The sequence below is a fragment of the Pan troglodytes genome, chromosome 1, assembly GCF_028858775.2.
Source record: "Pan troglodytes isolate AG18354 chromosome 1, NHGRI_mPanTro3-v2.0_pri, whole genome shotgun sequence".
NCBI classification, from domain to species: Eukaryota; Metazoa; Chordata; class Mammalia; order Primates; family Hominidae; genus Pan; species Pan troglodytes.
Window position 1 is genome coordinate 179,055,625 of NC_072398.2, and position 27,020 is coordinate 179,082,644.

The 27,020-nt window shown below is 42.9% G+C and overlaps 1 protein-coding gene across 1 annotated transcript in view; it reads left to right on the top strand.

Moving 5' to 3' along the window:
* The window catches only part of RAB3B (RAB3B, member RAS oncogene family), a 74,139-nt gene that overhangs the window by 35,703 nt on the left and 11,416 nt on the right, over nt 1-27,020 (top strand). The window contains exons 3-4 of the mRNA XM_016918204.4: nt 17,562-17,680; nt 21,541-21,665. Coding sequence (XP_016773693.1) covers nt 17,562-17,680; nt 21,541-21,665 — 244 coding nt within the window. The remainder of the gene's footprint in view (nt 1-17,561; nt 17,681-21,540; nt 21,666-27,020) is intronic.

A 27,020-nucleotide genomic window follows, 5' to 3' on the forward strand; every position in this document is an offset into this window, starting at 1 on the left:
GACATCCAAGCACCTTGACCTGGCATTCAAGACCTCCATGATCTAGCTACAGCCTCACTTCCTACTTCCTCTCCTGTCTACTATTTTAAGTACTATGTTTCCAGGAATCTAAGATGCTATCAATTCTAAGATACATCCTTTTTTAAAGATATTAAAATGTGAAAAAGTGGACATCTGAGAATCTATGAAATATGGTATTTTACAAACCATTGAAAATGGAACTGCTTGCTTTCTCCCCAGATGCTGTGCTGTTTCAGGCTTCTCTATTTTTTTAAGCTATTTTATTATGGAAAATTTCAAACACACACTCAAGTAGGGAGAATAAGTAGTACATGAACTCTGTCCTCCAGCTACAACAGTGATCCACTCATGGTTGGTTCACATGCTTTTCCTATACTTCCTTCTCCCTGGACTGGTAATAATAATAAGAATAGCAACTGCCAGTGCTTACTAAGGATTTAGTTTTTTTCTTAAATGTATAAGTTAATATATGCTTATTTAAAACATGTTTTGAAATCACAGTCAAGCATAAAGAAGAAAATGTTACTGACATTTGGGTTGGTGGTTGGTTCCTTTCCAGTTTCTTCTCTATGAATTTTTAACATAGTTGAGGTCAGATTATATATTCAATTTTATTAAACATAACATTATAACATAAGCTTAGCTAACATTGTTAGAAAATCTTTATATGTTTTTGATGAGTTCATTGTACTTTATACAAAAGACGAACCACATCCATTCATTCATTCATCCAGCAATATTTGTTGCACTTACCATGTGTCAGGCACTCTCAACAGTGGTAAAAGAGTGAGGCCCATTCTCTGGCCTCTCAAAGCTCAGTTTCCCCCCATTGTTTGACATTCAACTACTTTCCAATTTGGAGCTGTTATCAATAATGTTGCAGTGATTATCCCTGTGTGTAAAACTTTTCCTAGGTTTCAGATGATTTCCTTTAGACAGATTCTCGGTAGTGAAATTCCTATTTTACTTTACCTTTGTGAACACTGAATGTTATCTTAATTTTAGTTTAGCTAATTCAATAGGTTAAAAAAAGTATCTCATAATTTCAATTGCATTTCTTTGATTATTTATCGAATAAGTCATCTGTATATTTATTAACCATTAGGTATTTTTTAGTTTTTTGTTTTTAAGATGGAGTCTTGCTGTGTCATCCAGGCTGGAGTGCAGTGGCATGACCTTGGCTCACTGCAACCTCCACCTCCCAGCTTCAAGTGATTCTCCTACCTCAGCCTCCCAAGAAGCTGGGACTACAGGCGTGCGCCACTGCGCTCAGCTAATTTTTGTATTTTTAGTAGAGATGTGTTAGTATGTTGGTCAGGCTGGTCTTGAACTCCTGAACTCAGATGATCTGCCCGCCTTGGCCTCCCAAAGTGCTGGGATTACAGGAGCGAGCCACTGTGCCTGGCCTACCATTAGTTTTTGTGAATTGTCTTTTGACAAGAGTCTTACTTTTATCACCTGCAATTTCTCAGCACAAGGCCTGACTCTGTTCATTTCCTTTTGCTTGCTGTGATCTGGGGATGTATTAAGTATAATCATGTTTCATGCTTCTTTTTTTCCTCCTGGCTCTCTTCCACCTCACTTCTCTCCCTACATTTTCCTGTCTCGAAGGGGAGTTGGGTGAGTCACATAAAGGGTACAGCAGGTGGCATGTGAAGTAAATTCCCCAGAGAGACTTCTCAGAATGCTGTGAATGGTGCTGATGTCAATTTGGAGGCAAAAAGAGTGATGAGGAAATGGATTGGCAACTCTGATGCTAAATTTGTCCATGCCAAAGCACTGGGATATTATGAATGATGGTTCATTCTGCAGGCATCTTTAGAATACTGCTATATGCCCAGATGCGTGTGGGGTACTCATAAGGGCTTAATAGCTGGAGAAGACACAAATGAAATAGGTCATAATTAATAGTCAACCATGTACATGTTGGATGGTTTCAGGCTAAGTGGAGATGCCCAGCAGACAGTTGGAAATTTCCATCTGAAACTTGAAAGTGAGGGCCCAGGGGAGGATAAGGAGCCAGTGTAGGAGACACAGCAGGAACTGGCAGAACTGAAGGGAGAGAACAGGGGAAGAGAAACTTCACAGAAGCTGAGGAAAGAGGGAGTTTCCAGAAAAGGGGTGTGTTTGGGGGTGATGTCATGTTTTTAATTTAGGGCAACAAAGAGGTTATATTATCCATCCTTCTTTTATTTTCATTTTTCTTCATTTTTATCTTCTTTTTTCTTCATTTATTCATTCCTTTGTTCATTCCTTTATTCATTTATTCATTCCTTTGTTCATTCAGTATTTATGGAGTACCTTCCAGGTGCCAAGTATTGCATTAGACACTGAGGGTACAGAAACAACAAGGCACAGCCCCTCCTCCACAGTCTAAATGAGAGATATAGGTGAGAGTGGAAGCAAATTCCTGATATAGGTGCTATGATCTATTCATTAAAAAATATTTATTGAATACCTAAAATATGCCACATACATTGAGGAACAATGCAAGGAAGCCCTATGACCTTCAGCTAATCCACTTGAAGTAAAAAGTAGTGCCTTTATCTTGGTGGAAATCATGGAAATCAATAGCTATATCCATGAGTGTTTTTGAGTTTAGAGTATTTGAGGGCTTTGTGTGAGAGACCAATGCCGAAAATAAGAATACAGGGCATTCATCTCTCTGGGGTCCTGTTTCCCATCTGTGAAATGGGTATGTACACCTCTCATAGGATTCACATGTGTCTAACTTTCCCACTAGACTGTGAGTGTTCTGAGGATAGGGATCACACATGGCACAGGCTAAGATCAGTGAATATATGTGGGATTAATTACTCTCATAAGGGCTTTCTGTCTTTAATGGTCTGTGCTCTGCTGTCACTAAAATAAAGGTCCAAGTACATTCTGTGGAAGGCCAGAAGCAATGGTGATGAATTTAGACACGGTCCTGAAGGACTTCCCAAAAAAGGTGCACTTTGACCTGGACCTCAAAGGTTAGATAGGATTACAGAGGGCAGGGAGGCGCTTTAGAATCCTTAATCCTGGATTCCAGTGACTTCTTTTCTACCCTCTGCCCTCAAGGACCTAACCAGTTGCTACCTATGTGTTCTTGGACTCCAATTTACTTATTTATTTTTTTGAGACATTGTCTTGCTCTGTCACCCAGGCTGGAGTGCAGTGGCATGTCCATGGCTCACTGCAGCCCCCATCTCCTAGGCTCAAGTGATTCTTCCATCTCAGGCTCCTGAGTAGCTGAGGGACCACAGGTGTAGGCCACCATGCCCAGCTAATTTTTTGATTTTTTGTAGAAACACAGTCTCACTTTGTTGCCCAGGCTGGTCTCCAACTCCAGGGCTCAAGCAATTCTCCCACCTCAGCTGGGATTACAGGCATGAGTGACTGCACCTGGCTGACTCCATTTTTATTACCTGTAAATCAGTAGTGACAATGACACATGGTGGGCTAGAAAGAGCACTGGATGTAGAGTCAGAATATTTGAATTTGAGTCCTAGTTGAGCCTAAAAATAAGGAGCTATGTGGCCTTGGGAACGTCACTGAGTGTCTAAGTCTCAGTTTTTCTATCTGTAAAAGAAAGGAGTCAGACTGGATGAACTTTAAGATTGATTTCTTCTGGTTCTAAAATGTCTGCACTGGGGACAAGGGCTGCAAAACTGCCCATTGGGTACTATGCTCATTACCTGGGTAATGGGATCAGTCATACCCCAAACCTCAGCATCATGCAGTATACCCATGTAACAAACCTATACATTTACCTCCTGAACCTAAAACAAAAGTTGAAATTGTTAAAAAAAAAAAAAAAAAGTCTGCATCACAGAATCATTGTCAGGCTCCTGTAAGATGATGTAATAAAAGTACTTGTAAACTGTAGGGTGCTCTATAATGTGGTCTATATGGCTGAGGACAGATAGGTATAATATTAAGCTAGCTCCAAAGGACCATTTTTACCACTTTCAGTCCTCTGTGTCTCCCAAGCTCTATTGAACTGCTCTTTCCTTCCTAAAGAGCTCTCCCCTTCCAGTTTCCTTCCATTCCCATGGGACATAATGTCTCAGCTCTCAGCTGCTGCAGAAAAACAAAGCACTTGGAGCTGAGCAGCTGTGGGTCGGAGGGTAGCGCATGGGGGAAAGCTAGCTTGAAAGTTCTCATTACCTGCCTCCCTGGTGCTCATCATCCCCATCCACTAATGTTGCCTGGATTGAAGACGGGAAGAGAGAGGAGTCTGGCTGGAGGAATGCACAGGCAACAGGGCACGACCCAGGGATGAAGACCCCAGAGATAACCTCTCACTTTTTGTGTGACCTCTCAAGTTGTCACTGCTCTGGGCCTCCCTTTCTTTGTCTATGACATGGAAAGTGCCCAGAAAAAGGAGGTGATATGTATGAGCTCACAGACCCTATTCCAACCAATCCTGAAGTTCTAAATGAGCTTTCCCTTTTCAGCACAGTCAGCCCTTGAGTTTCTTTTGCTATCATTCTTTTAAGTTCCTAGTATGTGGCAGGTGCTATAGTTGAGGGCCTGACAGTTAGCTAAATATGACTTGATTTTACGGTGCTCATAGCCTGAAAGAGGAGACAGAAAAACAAACCGGTAACTATAACAAATGTGATGTGTACAGTGATATTGATAGCAGCAGGAGGCAGACAAATGCCTAGGCAGATAGGGACAGGTCCCTGATGAAACCCCACCTTCAAGCCAAAAACAGCCTGGACTGCTGCTGGTTCTGGATGAAACCCATGACCCAGAGTGAGAACTTCTGTTCCTGTTTGCCCACCCTTTCCTGGTTGGTTCTTTTTGAATAATGCTTTTTAACCAATTAAATATTGCCTTTTCCAGTAGTACCCATGGCCCACCCCTCACCTGTCCTGTGCCTAAAAATACTCCAGACTCAGCCACACTGGGAGAGATGACTTGACTTTGGGTGAGAGACCCCACATTCCTGATCCCTCTCTACTGAGAGCTGTTTCGTCGCTCAATAAAATTCTCCACCCTCATCACCCTACAGTTGTCAATGTGACCTCATTCTTCTTGGATGTGGGACAAGAGCTTAGGACCCACTGAATGCAAGTACCCAAAAGGCTGTGGCACTGTGGCCCTCTGCCCTCCACCGGTGGAAGGCAGCCACCCCATGTGACAGAAGCAGTGGTGGGGCCAAGCCAGTCCCAGAGCTGTGGGCTAGAGTGGAGCAAGGAGCTGACTGAGCTGTTAGCATGCCACTGTCTGTTGGGCTGCTGATGATGGGGCTGCAAGAGCTAATTAGCACACTGTAACACCCCTCTGGGGCTTTGGGGTTGCAGGCACCCCTGCCTGGGCACTGCCACCTTCCCCTTGGGGTGACATGCCTGGTCAAGCCACAAGCCCCTTACAAAGCCTGCTCTCATGTCAGCACTCGGAATGGCTGGCTGGACCCTGCACTTGCTCACTCACACATCCCCTCCCGCCAGGGGCCGAAGGTGCAGTTGCAGTGGCCACGGGATTTGTGCTGGAGGCTTGCCCTCAGTTGCAGCCCTGAGGGCCAGAGTTGATGGGGTGTCTCCTTCTGTGAGCCTGGCAAAGTGACTGAGAAAAATCCTGTGCCAGTGTAATGGCAAACATTTAAAGGGCAGGGGAGGAATTAGTGGGGAAAAAAAGTTAGGGAAAACTTCAGAGGATGTGACCTTTGAATATGTTTGTGAATTATAGAAGGCAAGGGCATTCCAGGCAAAGATCAGCATATGCAAAGGCCCAGGGGTGCGAAGGAGCTGCGTGTTTGGGAAACCACAAGTAGTTAAGGCAAAACTGGAGCTCACTGTTTCAGTTAAGGAATGATAGGAAAGGAACTAGCAGGGAAGCCTGAGCTAGATCCTGAAGGGTCTGTATCTACTGAGAAGTTTGGACTCCATCTTGCAGGCTTTGGGAGGCCAGCAGACGGAGATGGGAAGGTTTGGATTTTTCCAAAGGACCATCTGACATTCTGTGTGCTCTATCCAAATTGTTACAGACACCCCCATACATTTATCCTTTCAACAAATATTTATTGGAACACTCTGGCCCTGTGTTCCAGGTGCTGTGGCATGCACTGGAGATGCAATAGTAAGCAAAACCAGACATCCTGTTCTTGTGGCACTGGTAGTTTGGCAAGGGAGACAGACCTTAATCAAATAATTACACAAATAAATACAAAATTACAGTGGGAGTGAGTGGTACAAAGGAGAAGCTCATGGTGCCAGGAAAGCATATAATTGGAGCATGTGACTTTTCCAGGATGGTCAGCTTCTTTGCTGAGCTGAGCTCTGAAGAGAGAGCATTACCTCAGGGAAGGGCACTAGGAAGGCTCTCTGGGAATGGGCCTCTTCCGCTTCAGAACCCCCACCCAATACATGTTTACCTCCTATGGTAACAGACACTGTAGACTTTAAGCAAGTACCGGCTTGTATTCATCTGTTTGTCTTCAGGACCTAACCAATGCTTGGCACAGAATCAGTACCAAGTGAAGATTTGAAAGAAAGGAAAAGAGAAGTGCCTTTAGGCGCTTTAAATAGTTGAAGATAGCAGTGCTATCCCCTCAATGGCTAAACATCTTCCTTCCCCTGGTTTCAAGTTCCCTTCACTCTTCTCTGGCTGTTCTGCTAATAGTCAAGGCCCCTGTGACAAGAGATTTAAATCAGTGAAGTAGCCTTGTGAAAGAGGATGGTCTGTTGGGAGATAGAAGACCTGGTTTTATTTAAGCCCGTTTTCATGATTTCCTGTCATTCACCTCTTCAAGCCTAAGTTGCCGTTTTTATAGAATAGAGATATTGGTCCATCTCTCACAGGGTTTCTCAGGGAATAAACTGAGATAATAAGAAAAAAACATTGTAAACTCTTAAGAGTTAAGGAAGTGTAAGGATTTGAATATTTGGAGGGCTGCCACATGAGTAAAGAATTAGATTTATTCTTTGTGTCTCCAGAGAACAGTATTAAATCAGTGGGTAGAAATTACTGTATGTAGATTTCAGCTCAACGAAAGGAAGAAATGTTCTAATAATCAGAACTGTCCATCAGTGGAATGGCTGCTTTGTGAGGGGGTGGGTGTCCAAGTTGGAAGCACTCAATACAAGGATGTTGTGGAAGGAATTCCTATTTTAAGTGAGAGGATGGATTGAATGACTTCTAAGGTTTCCTTTTAACCCTAAAATCCAAAAATCTGATGGTCAAGACAAGCAGAGAAGCTGGGAGAGGGTGTATTGTGGCAGAGAGTAGCATGAACAGAGATATAGAGCAGAAATGAATGTGGCATGTGTGACGACCGTGTGGAAAACTTTACGAAGAAATGAAGAGTGTGTGTTGGATCACATGTGATTTCATTTAAGCTTTCTAGGTGATTTCCAATCTTATGCTCTGGTGGAGGGGAGAGTGTTGGTCCCTGGAAGCCTTAGACATGGTTAGAGGACTTCCTGTATTGGGAGGCTGCAGAGGATCTTGGGGGCTAAAGAGAATCAAGAATACAAATCAGGTTGGACTTTAGGCTGTGTTGAAAATGCACAGGCTTTGGTCAAGACAGAATTTGAATTTTTTTTTTTTTTTTTTTTTTTTTTTGAGGCAAGGTCCCACTCTGTCACCCAGGCTGATGTGCAGTGTGCAATCTCAGCTCACTGCAACCTCCACCTCCTGGGCTCAAGTGATCCTCCCACATTAGCCTCCCAACTAGCTGGGACTACAGGAGCATGCCACCATGCCCAGCTAATTTTTGTATTTTTTGAAGAGACAAGGTTTCACCATATTGCCCAGGCTGGTCTTGAATTCCTGAGCTCAAATGATCCGTCTGCCTCGGCCTCCCAAAGTGCTGGGATTACTGGCATGAGCCACCGTGCCTGGCCAGAATTTGGATTCTGTCTACCTCCTTATTGTTTGTGACCCTAGCAATTTACTTAACTTCCATGAGCCTCAGTTAATTCATATATCAACTGGGGACTCAAACTTGTCCTCCTTCAAGCTGATATAACAATTAAGAGAAATGACGTAAACGGCATCCTGGAAACAGCACAGGCTTTGGAATCAGACAGACCAGGTTTGAATCTCAGTCTGAAATGAACTGACTGCAAGATCTTAGGCAAGTTATTTAAAACTTTACCTCATCTGTAAATAGAGATAGTAGTATTTCAGAAGGGTTTTTTGAAAATAAAATAAAATAAGAAAGGTGCCTACTAACATGTGCCTGGCATGTAGTAATGCTCAACTAACAGTGTTATTTTGTTACCACAAATGGGTCTCATATATAAAGCACTTACCAAAGTGCTCAGAACATAGTGGGTGTTCAGTTAACATTAGTCCCCTTCTGTCTTGCCCACATGTCTGTCTGCCACACTGACCAGGCTATGGGAGACTAGAGAAGTGGTGCTCACTCTCGTGTCTGTTCTCTGGCATAATCCTCTGCCCATATGAAGAGCTCAATGAATGTCTGTTGTGTAGAAGTGAACTGATTTCTCTTGGTGACATGGTCTCCTTCCTCAGGTAGCCAGTGAGTCACTCCTGTTTCTTTCTCCTCCTTCCCATCTCCTCTGTGATTCTATTTCTGACTCTCATCAGTAGGAGGAGAATCAATGTTCCTCAGTGTGATTTTTAAAAATAAAAGGGAGAGATTCAGGAGTGATTCTCTGGGCTGCTTTCCATAGAGCACAGGATAGTGAGAGCTGGAGTGTTGTGTTTCCAACCTCGCTTTTCTTTAAGTGAAATGAAAATGTCAACAATATCAACAGTAATAGCAGCACTTACTATGAGCTTTATTGAGCACCTACCATGTGGCCAGTGCTCTGCTAGGCTCTACCCCTACATTATCTGTCATTCTCACACAGTCACTTCAAAGTATAATATTATTATCACCACCTCACAGTTGAGGAAACTAAGGCTCAATTACTTAAAAAAATTAATTTAAAAGTTAAATAATAAATACTTCTATATTTGGATACCTATTATAAGCCAGACACTTAAAAAATATCGTATTATGAAAACCCTACCAAGTAGGCATTTTTATTTCCATTCCAGATGTGAGGAAACTGAACCTCAGAGAGAAAAAATAACCAACTAGTCCAAAATCACATTGCTGATGAATGGCAGAGCTGGGAGTTAGGCCAAGGCCTGCTCAACTCTTAAGTTCGCCCATTCTCTTTCTAACAGGTCATGTTGCTACTCTTTAAGGGAAACATTATATTGACACTCTGGCTGGAGGCAGCCCTGGGCAGGTTTGAATGGAATGGGAAATGACACATATAGCATGAGACCCATCCACTCTAGCAGGGCAGACCCTGGGAAGCTGGCCCTGCTCCTGGAACTGCCTTTGGAAGTGCAAAAACAATAACTGATGCCTATGTGGTATTTACTACACAGCAGGAACTGTTCTAAGCATTTCGCATATAATAACATTATTAATCCTCACAAAACTCTGAGGTAGGTACAGGCATACCTCGGATATGTTGCAGGTTCAGTTCCAGATCACCATAATAAAGTAAATATTGCAATAAAGCAAGTAACATGATTTTTTTGGTTTCCCAGTGCATATAAAAGCCATGTTTATACTGTAGTAGTCTATTAAATGTGTAGTAATATTATGCCTAAAACAATTTACATACATTAATTAAAAAATACTTTAGGCCAGATATGGTGGCTCAGGCCTGTAATCCTAGCACTTTGGGAGGCTGAGGTGGGAGGATCACTGGAGCCTAGGAGGTTGAGGCTGCAGTGAGCTATGATCTCGCCACTGTACTCCAGCCTGGGCAACAGAGTGAGACCCTGTTTCAAACAAACCAATAAAATACTTTATTGCTAAAAAATGCTAACAATCATCTGAGCCTTCAGTGAGTGTTAATCTTTTTGCCAGTGGAGGGTCTTGCCTTGATGTTCATGGGTGCTGACTGATCAGGTTGGTGGTTGCTGAAGACTGGGGTGGCTGTGGCAATTTCTGAAAATAGGGCAACAGTGAAGTTTGCTGCATCGATTGATTCTTCTTTTCATGAAAGATTTCTCTGTTGCATGGTGATGCTGTTTGATAGCATTTTACCCATAGTAGAACTTCTTTAAAAATTTGAGTCAGTCCTCTCAAACCTTGCTACTGCTTTATCCAACTATGTTTATGTCATATTCTAAATCCTTTGTTGTCATTTCAAGGATGTTCACAGCATCTTCACCAGAGTAGACTCCATCTCAAGAAACCATTTTCTTCGCTCATCTGTAAGAAGCAACTGCATCCATTCAAGTTTTATCATGAGATTGCCACAATTCAGTCACATCTTCAGGTCTCACTTCTAATCCTAGTTCTCCTGCTATTTCCACAAGATCTTAGATCTGCAGTTACTTCATCCACTGACGTCTTGAACCCCATAAAGTCATCCATAATTCCAAAGTTTGGAATCAATTTATTTCAAACTGCTATTAATGTTCATATTTTTATCTCCTCCCATGAATCACGAATATTCTTAATGGTAGAATGGTGAATTCCTTCCAGAAAGTTTTCAATTTACTTTGCCCAGGTCCAAATAAGCCTTGAAAGTCAAAATTACTCCTTGATCCATGGGCTGCAGAATGGATGTTGTGTTAGCAGGCATGAAGACATTAATCTCCTTGTATATCTCCATCAGATATCTTGGGTGACCAGGCACATTGTCAATAAGCAGGAATATTATGAAAGGAATATTTTTTCCTGAGAGTAGGTTTCAACAATGGGCTTAAATTATTCAGCAAACCATATTGTAAACAGATGTGCTGTCATCCAGGCTTAGTTGTTTGATTTCTAGAGCACAGGCAGGGTAGATTTAGCATAATTTTGAAGGGCCCTTGGATTTTCAGAATGGTCAGTTAGCATTGACTTCAAATTAAAGTCACCAGCTGCATTAACCCCTAATGAGAAAGTCAGCCTGTTCTTTAAGCTTTGAAGTCAGGCATTGACTTCTCTCTAGCTATGAAAGTCCTAGATGGCATATTCTTCCAGTGCTGTTTTGTCTACATTGAAAATCACTTATTTAATGTAGTCACCCTGATCAATGATCTTAGCAGGTCTTCTGGATAACCTTGCTGCAGCTTCTACATCAGCATTTGCTGCTTCACCTTGCACTTTTAGGTTATGAAAATAGCTTATTTCCTTAAACTTCATGAACCAACCTCCGCTAGCTTCAGACTTTTCTTCTGCAGTTCCTTCACCTCTCTCAGCCTTCATAGAATTGAAGAGAGTTAAGGCCTTGCTCTGAATTAGGCTTTGGCTTAAGGAAAGATTGTGGCTAGTTTGATCTTCTATCCAGAAACCACTAAAACTTTCTACATATTGCCAATAAGGTTGTTTTGCTTTCTTATCACTTATGTGTTCGCAAGAGTAGCACTCTTAATTTCCTTCAATAAATTTACATTTGCATTTACAATTTGGCTAATGTTTGGTACAAGAGGCCTAGCTTTCGGCCTATCTCAGTTCTTGGCATGCCTTCCTCACTAAGCTTAATTATTTCTAGCTTTTGATTTAAAGCAAGAGATGTGTATCTCATCCTTTCACTTGAACACTTAGAGGCCATTGTGTTGTTGTTGTTGTTGTTGTTGTTGTTACTATTATTATTATTTTGAGATGGAGTCTTGCTCTGTCACCCAGGCTGGAGTGCAGTGGTGTGATCTTGACTCACTGCAGCCTCCGCCTCCTGGGTTCAAGTGATTCTCCTGCCTCAGCCTCCTGAGTAACTGGGATTATAGGCATCTGCCTCCATGCCTGGCTAATTTTTGTATTTTTAGTAGAGACAGGATTTCGCCATGTTGACCAGGCTGGTCTCAACCTCCTGACCTCAAGTGGTCCACCTGCCTCGGCCTCCCAAAGTGCTATGATTACAGGCATGAGCCACCATGCCGGGCCCATTGTAGGGTTATTAATTGGCCTAATTTTAATACTGTTGTGTCTTAAGGCATAGGGAGTCCTGAAGAGAGGGAGAGTTGGGGGAATGGCTGGTTGGTGGAGCATTCAGAACACACACAACATTAAGTTCACTGCCTTAATATGGGTGAGGTTCATGGCACCCCAAAGCAATTACAATGGTAACATCAAAGTTCACTGATCACAGATAAACTTGACAGATATAATAATAATGAAAAGACTTGAAATATTGTGAAAATACCAAAATGTGACACAGAGACATGAAGTGAGCACATACTATTCGAAAAATAGCTCTGATAGACCTGCTTGAGATAGGGTCGCCACAAACATTCAATCTGTAAAAAATGCAATATCTGCAAAGTGTAATAAGTTGAAGTGCAATAAAATGAAGTATTATTATTATTCCCACTTCATAGATAAAGAAACTAAGGCTCCAATAGGTAAGTTGCCCAAAGAGAGGATTACACAAAAGCATGAATATCAGGAGACATTTTAGAAGCCATTTTAGAGGCTGTGTACTATAGTCACTTGGTGAGTAAGTGGTAGAATAGGGATTCACACCCAGAAGCCTAACTCCAAAGATCACAGTCTTAACCTCAAGACTATATGGCCTTTTTGTTTAACAAACAGTGGTTAAATTGCTACTGTGTGCACAGCCCTGTGCTACATACTGGTAGTACTGAGATAAAACTGACTCCATGTCCAAACTCATTTATGGGGTATATACCAGAATTTCTAATTAGTTGGGATTCAGTTGGGTGACAAGACTCTTCTGTTGGAGAGCTTGGGCACAGGGCTAGGCTCCAGGCAGAGATGGAAGACTCGACACTCTCACAGAATAACAGGGCATAGTTTAGGGAGACTGAGGAGAGCTGAGGCCTGATGGCAGTGCAGGCGCTCAGAAATCCTGCCTGGGCTTCTAGACCAGGAAGAGTGGCTTAATTCCAAATCCTGCAGGACAGGATTTAGGGACTGAACCTACAGATCAGTGGGAGGTCTATTCTTTGGAGTTGGCTCTGAGGAGCTCAGGAAGCAGAGGCAAGGGCATAGGAGGAGTGGATCAAATACTGCTTCAATGTTTCTTAGTCACAAACACACAGAGCTTTGATGTGGATATGGCAGATTTCTCTCAATAATGTCTAAGATTTCCAGTGTTAAATGTTCAGAACCTCATTTATTCATTCACTCATTTATCCATTCATCTATTCATTTATCCTCCCACTCACTCATGAGCTGAAGAAAGTATCTTCCAGAACTCATAGGGAGAACTGCTGTATGTGGTCAGAAGGAATACTTTGATAAGCTGATTGAGGTGGAGAGTAAGATGCTCAAAGACCTTGCTCAATGAAAAGAAGATGGTGATTCATATGCTCTCCAAGCAGTGTGAGTATGTTAGATGCAGATTTTGTTTTATGGAGTAAGGTTATGCAAATCTGAGCCAGAGCTGAATTGCTGAGGACATGGAGAAGCCAAGCCCTGACAGAAACAACTGCTATCTTTGTTTTTCTTCTCTTCACATCTAATCTATCACCATTCCCTATAATTTTACCTCTTAAATACCTCAATGAATCTGTTCTTACTCTATGCCTGTTGTTACCACTCTAGCTCAGATTCTTATTTAGTCTGACCTGTACTACTGCAAAGATCTTCTAACCAGCCTTCCTGCCTCCTATCTCTTCTCCTTCCAGTCCATTCTCTACACCATTGTTAGAGTGATCTTTCTAAATCTCAGATCTAATTACATTAATCCCTTGGCTCAAAATCTTTGATCTTAAAAAATAAAGTCCATACCCCATAGCATAGTATTCAGAGCTCTTTCTAGCTTCATCACCTACCTATGTCCCATCCCCTACCGTTCCTGAAGTTCTTCAGGAGTACTCACTGTCAAAAACTCTCCCTTCTGCCAAAATACCACTCCTTTACTTTTCTGCTTGGAAAGGGAAAACTCTTCTTTAGAAAATTGTTCTCCTTATATTGCCAAATAAGCACACTTTCATGTGATGCTCCTGGGCTCGGTGCAGATTCCACCCATGGGAATCATTATGCCTTCTACCATATAGTCCCAGTTTTCCTCCTGAGTATATGATAGTATTGCACTTTCTTACCCCTTGAAAGTTGGGTGTGGGTTTGTGACTTGCTTTGGCCAGTGAAATGGGAAAAGTGGAAGTTTTAAGAGCCAATACGTGACTCACATACTTTTTCCCCCTCTGGTAGTTGCTCTGTCAGTCTTTATCCTGGAATAAAGATGACAAAAAGCAGAGCACCCAGCCAGTCCTTAATGGATATGTAATAATAATAAAAAATAAAACCTTGTTGTTTAAGCTACTGACATTTGGGATTGCTTGTTCCTGAAGAACCCAGCCTATCCTAAAGGATATATTATCTCCACTTTGACATCTTCCATAACTACCCCAAACCACCATGTTTCTACTTTACCTGAACTTGTGTGACTCTTTTTTTTTTTCCTTTTGAGACAGTCTCGCTCTTTCACCCAGGCTGGAATGCGATGATGCCATCTCAGCTCCCTGCGACCTCTGCCTCCTGGGTTCAAGTGATTCTAGTGCCTCAGCCTCCCAAGTAGCTGGGATTACAGGTGTACACCACTACACCTGGCTAACTTTTGTATTTTTAATACAGACAGGATTTCACCATATTGGCCAGGCTGGCCTCAAACTCCTGACTTCAAATGATCTACCTACCTCGGCCTCCCAGAGTGCTGGGATTACAGGCATGAGCCACCATGCCCAGCCAACTCATTTTTTTTTTATACCACTTATCTGGTGCTGATGACATATTACCTCATATTGCTAATTATCAATTTGCTGTTATATCTTAGCCACCTTCACAACTCTATTGAGGTTTCCTGAGGGCAGGGGTGGTGGTTGTTCTATGTTATTATCACACTAAGTATAGTTCATGGCTAAGGCAATATGCTGTAATGGGTGCAGGAGAGAGACAGATTAGTTCTGAATGAATCTTAGTTTCCTCACCTGTAAGATGAGAGTAACAACATATATTCTCCAGGGTTTTCTAGTATTTGTGGATAACAGGTGCAACCTATATAAAAATAGTGGCATACTGAAATTATTTTTCTCCTTATTTATTTTTATTATAACTATAGATGGTGTTCAGTAGATGCTTGTGAATAAATCAATCTTTCATTGATGGAGTTGTGGTGGTACCTGCATTAGACATGGAATCAGAAGTCCTGGATTTGGCTGGGCTTTACAGGCTCATGCCTGTAATCCCAGCACTTTGGGAGGCTGAGGCAGGAGGATCACTTGAGTTCAGGTGTTCCAGACCAGCCATGGCTACATAGTAAGACCTTGTCTCTACAAAAGTAAAAAAAATTAGCCAGGCATGGTGGCACATGCCTGTGGTCCCAGTTACTTGAGAGGCTGAGGTGGGAGGATCACTTGAGCCTGGGAATTTGAGGCTGCAGTGAGCTGTGATCATGCACTCAGGACTGGATGACAGCATGACATCCTGTCTCAAAACAAAAAAAGCTGGGTACACTGGCGAGCGCCTGTAGTCCTAGCTATTCGGCAGGCTGAGGTGGGAGGATCACTTGAGCCTAGGAGTTCAAGGCTGCAGTGAGCTATGATGATTGTGCCACTGCTCTCTAGCTTGAGTGACAGAGTGAGACCCTGTCTCTTTAAAAAAAAAAAAAAAGTCCCAGATTTAAGGCCTACCTTTTTGTCACCAGCTTTATGACCTTGACCTTGGGAAAGTCACTTGCCCTTTCTGCAATTTTTGCATTCTCAACTATAAAGTGTAAATAATAATGACACCTACCTCACTGGAATCTCATAGAATTTAAATGAGATAATATATGAGGACATGTTTTATACATGCTTAAGCATCACACATTCTGAGACTGTAATGATACAGAGAAGATTGGCTGGTCCCTCACACGAGGACTGTATGGAAAATTTGGAAGCATCCCAATGTGCCCCGATAACCCTTTGCTGTTGGTCTTGTCTTTGTTGCTTGCTTACGTGTTTGTCTTTCCAACTAGACTATGAGCTACTTGTGATTAAGAATTGTCTTAAAGTCATTTTTTGAAAAAATGTTTATTTCTCCTTACATAAGAGTAATATGTGTTCATTGTAGAGATAATAAAAATACATGAAGAAGTCTGGGCACAGTGGTTCACACCTGTAATCCTAGCACTTTGGGAGGCTAAGGTGGGTGGATTGCTTGAGCTCTGGAGTTTGAGACCAGCCTGGGCAACATGGTAAAACGTCATCTGTATTAAAAATACAAAAAATAGCCGGGTGTGGTGGTGTGCTACTCAGGAGGCTGAGGTGGGAGGATCACTTGAGCCCAGGGGGTGGAGATTGCAGTGAGCCAAGATTGCTCCACTGCACTCCAGCCTGGGCCACAGAGTGAGACCCTGTCTCAAAAAAAAAAAAAAAATTACATGAAGAAAATCAAAATCTCAGTAATTCTTGTCTCTTATTCAGAGAAAATCTCTATTAACCTTTTGATGTGTTTCTTCTATTTTTTTCTGTGCACATATAGTTATAAAACTAATAGATCACACATACAAGTATTGTCTCATATCGTTAAATATTCTTACATACATGAACTTACATAAAAATTCTTACATTTTAACCATTCTCCTATTGTTGAATATATAAGTTGATGATATGTTTTCACTGTCTAGATAAAGTTTTAACAAATGTGTTTTTGTACATACATATTTGTCTGATTTTCTATTTTTATAGGGAAAATTTTTCTAATTTTGTGGGAAAAATTCCCAGAAGGAATATTTCTGGGTCAAAGAGTATGAACATTTTTAATGCTCTTAAGACTTCCAAATTGATTCCCAGAAAGGCTAAACCAAGTTCCACTCCCACAAGCAAGATGTGAATTTGTATATTTCACTGCATGCTTATCAATCATGGGAATTATTATTAAAAATAAGGGGCTGGGCACAGTGGCACAAAACCTTAGTCCCAGCTACTCGGAGACTGAGGTGGGAGCATTGCTTCAGCCCAGAAATTCAAAATTGCAGTGAGCTATGATTGTGCCAGGGCTCTCAGCCTGGGCAACAGAGTAAGGCTTTGTCTTAAAAAAAAAAAAAAAAGAAAGAAACAAAAATAAGGTTAAAACTTTTTATGTAATAATTACCCACTCAACATTTCTTCTGTGCTTGTTCATGCCTCTTGTTCACTTTTCCTTTAGGATTTTAATTATTCTTATTAAATTCTATGAGATTTAAAAAATCATTTTAATCTAGTCAGCAAGCACAATACAAGACACATAATAGATGCTCCTTAAATATGCCTTGGGTTGGGCGCGGTGGCTCACTCCTGTAATCCCAGCACTTTGGGAGGCCGAGGCGGGTGGATCACCTGAGGTCAGGAGTTCGAGACCTGCCTGACCAACATGGAGAAACCCTGTCTCTACTAAAAATACAAAATTAGCTGGGCATGGTGGTGCATGCCGTAATCCCAGCCACTCGGGAGGCTGAGGCAGGAGAATCACTTGAACCTAGGAGGCAGAGGTTGCAGTGAGCTGAGATCGCGCCATGGCACTCCAGCCTGGGCAACAAGAGCAAAACTCCATCTCAAAAAAAAAAAAATGTCTTGGGTTATTAGTTAATTGTCCTGGGGACTTTTTAGGAACCAAAGCAGACTTTCTAAGAGATTGTTTCTTTTCTTTTCCTGCCCAGGACACAGCTGGGCAGGAGCGGTACCGGACCATCACAACAGCCTATTACCGTGGGGCCATGGGCTTCATTCTGATGTATGACATCACCAATGAAGAGTCCTTCAATGCTGTCCAAGACTGGTATGAGACTCATATTCATTCATTCATTTAGCAAACTGTTCATTAAAACCTAACATGTGCTAGGTCCTGTATTGTGTGCTAGGGAAGCCCAGATGAATCAGACATGGTTCCTGGCCTCAGGAGTTTACAGACGAGAGCAGAAGACAGATCCATAAGCAGGAATGAAAATATCATGTGATAGGCTGGGTGCAGTGGCTCACGCCTGTAATCCCAGCACTTTGGGAGGCCGAGGCAGCCAGATCACCCGAGGTCAGGAGTTCGAGACCAGCCTGGCCAACATGGTGAAACCCCGTCTCTACTAAAAATACAAAAATTAGCCAGGCGTGGTGGCACGTGCCTGTAATCCCAGCTACTCAGGAGGCTAAGGCAGGAGAATTGCTTGAACCTGGGAGGTGGAGGTTGCAGTGAGCTGAGATCACACTACTGCACTCCAGCCTGGGCAACAGAGTGAGACTCTATCTTAAAAAAAAAAAAAAGAAAAGAAAGAAAAGAAAAGAAAATGTGTGCTAGGTGCAGTGATGAAGCGAGGCATCAGGGCTGTGGGAACCCAGCAGAGGGCTCTCTGACCCAGTTTAGGGAGTCAGAGAAGGTGCCCTGGAGTTGCTGACACATATGCTGCATTTTGTAAAATGAACAGGAGTTAGCCCGAGGGACAAATGAATAAGGATGTTCCAGAAAATGAGTACAGATGTGCAAAGGTGAGAAGGTAGGTGTGAGTGTTGAAGGGCATAGGTCATGAAGGGTTTTGTGTGCTGCTATAAGGAGTTTGGATTCTGTCCCAAAGGTGATGACGTATGAATTAGAAACCAACAGGTTCACATTTGTGTTTCAGGAAGATTACTGTAGCTCCAGTGGAGAGTGAATCCACATAGCACTTAAAGTTTATCCCTGGGCTGAGCCAGGTGTCCAGGAGCACATACAGTCCAAGTTCATCAAGGCTCAATATGCAATGGAAATCAGTACAGCACCCTAGAGTTGCAACCTCTGAGCAACTTATAGCTTTCCTCCTGGGGCACGATTCCCAGGAGAAGGGAGCCTGAGGGAAAGGACACGTGAGAGGGAGGGCCAGGACCCAGTGTCCCTGCTCAGATGGGGATGGGGGAAGGTGGGACATCTGTGTGGTGGCTGTCCTTCAGAATCGGAGAGGCTGAGCAGACCAGGCACACAGCAGCAGTGCTGGCCAGTGCTGGGCTTGTCTCCTTCTCCCTTTTGCCTAATGGTGACCTTCGAGGACTTCGCTTCTCCCAGGGAGCAGTTGTCATAATTGTGTGAAGCTGTGTTGGCTTCACATACACAGCTTGAGCTGAGAGTGACCTTGTGGGCTGCCTGCTGCACTCCCCTGTTCTGACCAGCAGTTCAGGGTGTCATCAGCATGTCTGTCATTCTTGGAGGTCTGTGTTCTCCTTTTCTGCCTCCTGGTTATCCTCTTCTTCCTCCTTTCTGTCCCTTCCTTTTAAATAACTCTTTCTTCCCTCTACCTTGGGTCTTTCTCCTCTCCTTCCTCTGTTCTCTTCCCCTTCCCTTTACTCTCTCCACTCATCATTTTCCTCCCTTCCTCCCCTCTCCCTGCTCCTCCTCTTCTCTCTCATCACATCTCCCCTGAAGTGTCTCCACACTGCCCATTTCCCTGTTGGCCTTGACCCCCTTCCCTTCCTCCCTCAGTCTCTGTTCATTCTGCCTCAGGAACACAGTGACTTTAACACCTGGTGACGATTCCTCCAAGAATAACCTGAGTTTGTTGCTAACCTGGGAGCTGAGAGGAAATGGGGTGGGAGAAGGGAGGAAGATGAAAGAAAGAGTAGCATGGGAGATAAGGAGAGCTGGCCCCAGTTACCTGCCTTGAGTCTGAAGACTGAGGGTCTATCTCTCCCAAGCCCTGGCCTTTGAGTTTTGTCTGTGGGTAACTTGGTCTCAGTCTCACCCCTACCTGCCATCCAAGCCCCAGTGCCCAGAATGGGGCCTGGTTTCCTGTGGGCCCACAAGAAGTGGTGGTTGAGTGAATTCCATCCTTTGAGGGAATGGCTTCTCACCATAAATGAGAAGGTTGGTGGTAAGATCAGCTTTAAGAGCAGGGTCAGTAGTAGGTTCAGGTTGCAGTTAGGGTTGAGTTAGGTTGTCAGTGTCAGGGTAGAGTCAGATTCAAGATCTGCTTCAGGACTAACCATTCACTGGCTCGTTCATTTATCAGCATTCACTGACACCTTCTTTGCTGTGTGTTCTGTGCTGGGTATTGGCATCCCAAAGATGAATAAGCCTGTCCTTGCCCTCAGGGAGAGAGAGAAATTCAGCCAAGTGTAATAGGTGTCATGGTGAACGTGCAGGAGACAAAAAGAGGAAGTAATCATTTCTACCTGATGGGGTCTTTGGGGAATGTTAGGCCCATCTCCACAAAAAGATGTCTTCATAATATAAGAGAGTCCTTTCTTATTTCCTCTTAAAATTTTGTTTTTAATTATAGAAGTAATACATGCTCACTTTTAAAAATGTGAAAAGTACAGAAATTTGAAAAGGTTTTTTTTTTTTTTTTGATGGAATCTCTCTCTGTCACCCAGGCTGGAGTGTAGTGATGTGATCCTGGCTCACTGCAAGCTCCGCCTCCCGGGTTCATGCCATTCTCCTGCCTCAGCTTCCTGAGTAGCTGGGACTACAGACGCCTGCCACCACGCCCAGCTAATTTTTTTTTTTTTATTTTTAGTGGAGACGGGGTTTCACCATGTTAGTCAGGATAGTCTCAATCTCCTGACCTTGTGATCTGCCCACCTCGGCCTCACAAAGTGCTGGGATTACAGGCGTGGGCCAGCGCACCCGGCCGAAAAGTATTTTTTAAAAGTCTTATAATCATCTTATATGAAGGTAACCATTGCTGACATTTTGGTTCCTGCAAATAATCATAATCCGAGGCTTCAGGGAAGGTTTATTAATCACATAGGAGGAGGTGGAGGCTAAGTGGATCTAGGAGAAGCTTGAAGAGGCTCCCCTCAAGGTGTTGTGGGATCAGCACTGGGCCCTGGAGGATGAGTTAGTTGTGGGGAAGGACTTCCCAGTGTAGGCAAAAGCACAAGCCATGGAAGAGCTTTTGGGGAATGAGTAAAAAGGTTAGGGAGGCAGGAGAATGGGTAATGAGGCTGGAGAGACACAGCATGAGTGATCTTGAACTGAGGAATCTGGACTTGATCACATAGCTAGCTGGGGGCCAAAGAAGGCTTTTAAGAAAAGATTCATTGTGATCAAATACCTGCTTTAGAAAGACCTCTCTGCCCAGTGAGGAGAGGGATGGTCAGATATGGTAGAGGTGGACTTCAAAAAGATGGATGAGGTTTGCAGCTAGGGCTTAGGAGTCAGCATCTGTGACAGCCAGCAGGGACAGGTATCTGTCTGTCCTCAGCTGAATTAATTGGCAATAACTTGGATGTTGCTAGTCCTGTGGAAGAGAAGCCATTTCTTCACACTTCGCAGTTTTCTTTTTGTCATAGGGGAGGGTATGTGTCTTGGTCAGTTTGGGCTGCTATAACAAGAATACCATAGACTTGGTAGCTTAAATAATGGACATTTCTTTCTCACAGTTCTGGAGCTAGGAAGTCCAAGATCAAGGTGCCAGCAGCTCCAGTATCTGGAGACAGCCAGCTTCTTGTTGTATCCTCCCACGGCCAAGAGAGAAAGAGGGCTCTAGCCTCTTTCTCTTCTTATATGGACACATTTATTAGGACTCTAGCCTCATTGACATAATTACATCCCAAAGACTCCACCTCCAAATACCATTACATTGGGGATTAGGCTTCAACATGTAAATTTGGAGGTGGGGACACAGACATTCAGTCTATAGGAATATGATTAACATATCTCTTTCTATCTCATTTTAGGGCTACTCAGATCAAGACCTACTCCTGGGACAATGCACAAGTTATTCTGGTGGGGAACAAGTGTGACATGGAGGAAGAGAGGGTTGTTCCCACTGAGAAGGGCCGGCTCCTTGCAGAGCAGCTTGGTATGTACATGACACATGTATGTGCATGTGTGCATTTGTACACATGCTCATGAGAGTGGGGTAAACAGGGCATGAGTGTGTTTGTATTTATGACATTAGTGTTGTGATTGTGAATTATGTACCTATGTGATCTGTGTGTATTGTTTTATATTTGTATGATGTACATATGGGCTTTGTGCTGTGAGTTTTAGATAATTCATCATTTTTGATATGTATATATTTTGTTATATTGAATATGTAAATAAAATTTAAATTTATAAACTCTTTTTTTTACCAGTTCCTTCCACAAAGGACTTGAGATATCTTATAAAAATGGTCACAATACAACAATAAAAATAAATAAATAAGTGAGAAAATTGGAGCAAAGGGAAAGCAAGGGTGAGGGAAAAATAAGAGGAAGCTAGGGTAAGTATTAAGTTCTTGGACACCTGCAAGAGTTGGGGCCAAAATGTTGTCTTTGAGCTTCCTAGCAACCTTTGCCAAGAGGGAAACATAATCAGCTACATGGTTTAGAGTGTCCTAGTATAAAAACAAACCCATTATTCCAGAGAAGCACTACTCTTCATCATCAACTGTAGAGCAGACTCTGTATGCTGAATGTGACCATGTCTTGAATATCAAACATCCTTCCAGCACTGAGTATTTATATGCTGTTCTTACAGTTTATCTCAATGCAAATTCATGCTTCTCACCAAAACACAATTCACAACAAAAGTAATAGTATGAAGGAACAAAACTATGTGGTTTGAGTATGTAGCTCATCGATGTCCTGACTTTTTCCAAGCTTAACATATTTTGATCCTTGTGCTCCTTTGAGGCCTAGGTGCCCAGGCATGTCTCAGTGGCCCCAAAGCAGAACTCTACCTACCTTTGCTTAAAAGAAGAGCTTTTATTTTATGTATTGGGGTCCAGGGTAAGGTTGCCTTACAAAAAGAGTTCCATGCCTGTAGGTTTGAAAGTTTGAAATCTTCCTCTAGAATAGATGTACTGCTTAGCTTTTAGCCAGTCTCCCTAAGTATATCTCACATCCTTAGTGTTGTAAGTACTGAGGAGTGGAGAGTTTAAAGTCTCTGACAGTTTCTGAAGAACAGATATTTGGGCTTATAGGTGGGTAATCTGTATAAAATACAAGTGTGAATTGTGTGTTTTATATATTTGTATTATGAGTGTGTGGGTATGTGTGTGTTGTGTACTTTTTTCTCCCCAAGGTGGCCTGTAAACTGTAGCAAACTATAAGTGCTTAATAAACAGGGAGGTTGGGTCATCTTGGGCCTTGCTGTCTCTACACTATCACAGAGGTTCTCAGAGTCCAGAAAGTGCCTCCATGTGGTCCATTGACCAATAAGCAAGTGATGAAGCCCACACCTGGTGAACTTTAGACGGTCCCTTTAGGCTTTCAACCTGTAGTCTTCCTGGAGGCTCCCAGCACTCTCCCTGGACTGACTATATTTCATCTGCTTGGAATGCTCTCTTCTACTCCCCATCTTCTACCCTCATCCAGCTGGTGAGACCCCACTCAGCTTTCAAAACAGCTCACACTTCACATCTTCTATGAAACCTTTCCCAGCCCCCTGCCAGAGCTCTTTATTTGTTCTCTCAATGCACCCCACACGTAAAAGAGTCACAGTATCCATCGCAGTTGGATGCACTCATTTACTTGTCTGTCTCCCGAAAGTTCCCTGCAGACAGGAAATGAATCTTGTTTGTCTTTGTGCCTACGGTGCCTAGCATATGGCCGGGCACAGAGGATGCAAAAATATGTTTTGATTAATTTTATGATGTTAAGTATTTGGGTACTTCATTTTATTGTCCAGTGAAGACTTCCTGAGTGCCTACTCTGTTCTAGGCCCTGAGCTGTGAAATAGGTTACATTTCCTGGTCTGAATAAGCTCGATCCAGTGAGAGAGCCTACAGTAACAGTCATAGTCCAATTGGTCAGGGCTGTGACAGAGGGATGTTGGGGGAGCATAGAGGAGGAACGTGATTCTCCTGGGATCAGAGAACATGATGCCCAAGTGGAGTCTTGAAGATAAGTAGGACCAGTCAAGTAAAGAAGAGAGTTAGGGGCATTCCAGGCAGGGGCATAACCCTGGCAGAGGCAAGAAGCTGCCTTGTGGGTCAGGGAACCATAAATCACTGGATGGTGTGAGTCTGGAGTAGTGTTGCCCAAAGAGGGGACTCACGCCACTGGAATTGTGCAGGATGATTTTCTGTATTTATTTTCTAATACATATTTGGATATGTATTAGAAAAAAATATACCAGCATGCCAAGCTCTTCTCACTAAGATTTTTTTTTTTTTTTTTTTTTGAGATGGAGTTTCACTCTTGTCACCCAGGCTGGAGTGCAGTGGGGCGATCTTGGCTTACTGCAACCTCTGCCTCCCGGGTTCAAGTGATTCTCCCGCCTCAGCTTCCTGAGTAGCTGGGATTATAGGCACCCACCACCATGCCCGGCTAATTTTTTGTATTTTCAGTAGAGACGGGGTTTCATCGTGTTGGCCAGGCCGGTCTCGAACTCCTGACCTCAGGTGATCTGCCCACCTCAGCCTCCCAAAGTGCTGGGATTATAGGCATGAGCCACCTTGTATGGCCATTCTAAGATTTTTTAAAGGTGAATTGGTTAAACATTTATTAGGTGCTTACCATGTGTCAGGCACTATTTCTAAGTGTTTCAAAGTATTATGCATCTAATTTAATCCCTCTAAAACCCTCCAAGATATGTTCTTTCCTTATCTCCACATTTTGTGTGTGTGTGTGTGTTTTAACAGATGAGAAAAGTGAGGCACAGAGAAGTTGAGTAACTTGCCATAGTCACACAGCTAGTAAGAGGGTAGAACCAGTATTTCAACTCAGGTGGTAGTCTGGCTCCCAGAGCCTGAGCTCCTAACCACTTAACTTTACTACACAGCAAATGTGGTAATCATAGCTGATATATATTGAACAAGGCACTATGTGAAATGTTTAGCATTAATTATCTCATTTAAGTCTCTTTATAAACCTTCAAGCTAGGTACTGTAGAGCATGTCCAATACTCTCAAAAACGAGGTTCAGAGAGGTTAAATAACTTGCTCGAGGTATACCATTAGCAAGTGGTGGACTCAGTATAAACCTATCAAATTTATTTAGGAACACAGATAGAACACCTGAGATTAAATCTTAGTGCTATGTTTTTAGGAAGGCACTTGAAGAAGACCTTAATGAATTGGTTAGGTTTGGGCAGGTCAAGGTAACCCATCTCTGCCTAACTCGACTCCCTGAGCTTTCTGCTATTGATCACCAGAACTTGCCTATTTACATGTTTACCTCTCCTCCTAGGTTTCTACTGCATGGATTGTGTCTGATTTGTTTCATTATCCTAAGGACCCAGCATAGGGTAGATATTCATTAATACATTTTACTTATTCAGTGAAAAACATTTATTGAGCACGCTGAGCCAAGTTCTGCCCTGGCACTTAGGATATAATGAATGATGAACAAACAGCTGCAATCCTTACTGTCATGGAACTAATGGGGAAAGAGACATTAAATAAATACTTACACAAATATTAATTAAAAATTGTGCAAATAAATGGGTGAATTGTATGGTATGTGAATTATGGCTCAATACAGCTGTTAAAATTGCAATAAGTTCTACTTGAGTTAGGACTCTTGTTATTGCAAGTGATAAAATTGCAAATCAAACTAGCTTTAATAAAAAAAAATAGAATTGGCTGGGCGCAGTGGCTAACGCTTGTAATCCCAGCACTTTGGGAGGCTGAGGTGGGTGGATCACTTGAGGTCAGCCTGGTTTGATATCAACCTGGTCAACATGGTGAAACCTCATCTCTACTAAAAATACAAAAATTAGCCGAGCATGTAGTCCCAGCTACTCGGGAGGCTGAAGCAGGAGAATCCTTTGAATCCAAGAGGCAGAGGTTACAGTGAGCTGAGATTGCCCCACTGCACTCCAGCCTGGGTGACAGAGCAAGACTCCATCTCAAAAAAGAAAAAAAAAAAAAGAGAGAGAGAGAGAATGTATTAGCTCCTGTAACTGGGAAGTCCACAAGACCCAGGGCTCAATTGCACTCTCCATTTCTCAGCTTTACTTATCCCCTCAGCCTCTTTCTATAGCCAGACTCTCTGCATGGGGAGTTAGAGGGATGATGGCAGATTCATGGCTTCCCAATTCCTGCAAAAAGAGACCTTCTCTCTCCCAACCACTATGAATCAATCCCAGGGAATACTATGATTGGTCACCTGTGAGTCATGTGCCCATCCCAGTGGCTGGGGGAGGCAAGTATGGCAGCATAGTCCCAATATAACTGTTTAAAATGGTGGTTTCCTAAAGGAGGGAATGAAGGGGGCAGATAGAAGTTAACATAAGTCCACCACAAGTGCTATGAAGAAGTGCAAGAGAGAAACCTAATTTTAGGCTGGAGAGTTAAGGTTTTCTGAGAAAGTAACACTTAAGGTGAGAACAAAAGGATGAGAAAAGACTAGCCAGGCAAAGAGTAGAGTGTAGGGAGGGGCACGTTCCACATCCAGAATAGTCCCAATGTGGGTTAAAGCATGAAATATTCATGAAATTGAAAGAAGGCCATGGCACAGGGACTAAATAATCAAGGGAGAGTAGCATGAGATGAGGATGGACAGATGGGGAGAGATCAGATGATGCAGGATCTTGTAGACCACGTTAAGAATTTTGCAAGGATATGATCAGATCTGGGAACAGTGAAGGGGGATGTTCAGCCTTCCTCACCCTCACCCAGTGACTACCCCTCTGCTGTCTCAGGTATTAAGTCAGTTTCAGTGGTATCTTTGCCAGTGCAGTAATGCCATTCTCTGCTTTATGGGATCCCTCCTCAGGATTCCCTTTCTTGTAGCTTTTCTCAGCTCTCTCAGTCAAGACTATTGATATGGCCAACAATTCGTGTTTATTAAAGCTGTGAGGCTGGGCTTGGTGGCTCACGCCTGTAATCCCAGCACTTTGGGAGGCTGAGGCAGGTGGATCACCTGAGGTCGGGAGTTTGAGACCAGCCTGACCAACATGGAGAAACCTCATCTCTACTAAAAATACAAAAATTAGCCAGGCGTGGTGGTGCATGCCTGTAATCCCAGCTACTCGAGAGGCTGAGGCAGGAGAATCGCTTGAACCAGGGAGGCGGAGGTTGCGGTGAGCAGAGATTGCGCCGTTGCACTCCAGCCTGGGCAACAAGACCAAAACTCTGTCTAAAAAAAGAAAAAAAAAAGCTGTGTGTTGTGATTGGCCTTCCATATCCTCAAAGTTCCTGGGACTTGGTTGAGATCATATAGATGCTGAGGCAGGTGGGTGTTTGGAACAGTAGAGGAGTTTTAGGGACTTTTATTTCAGGAAG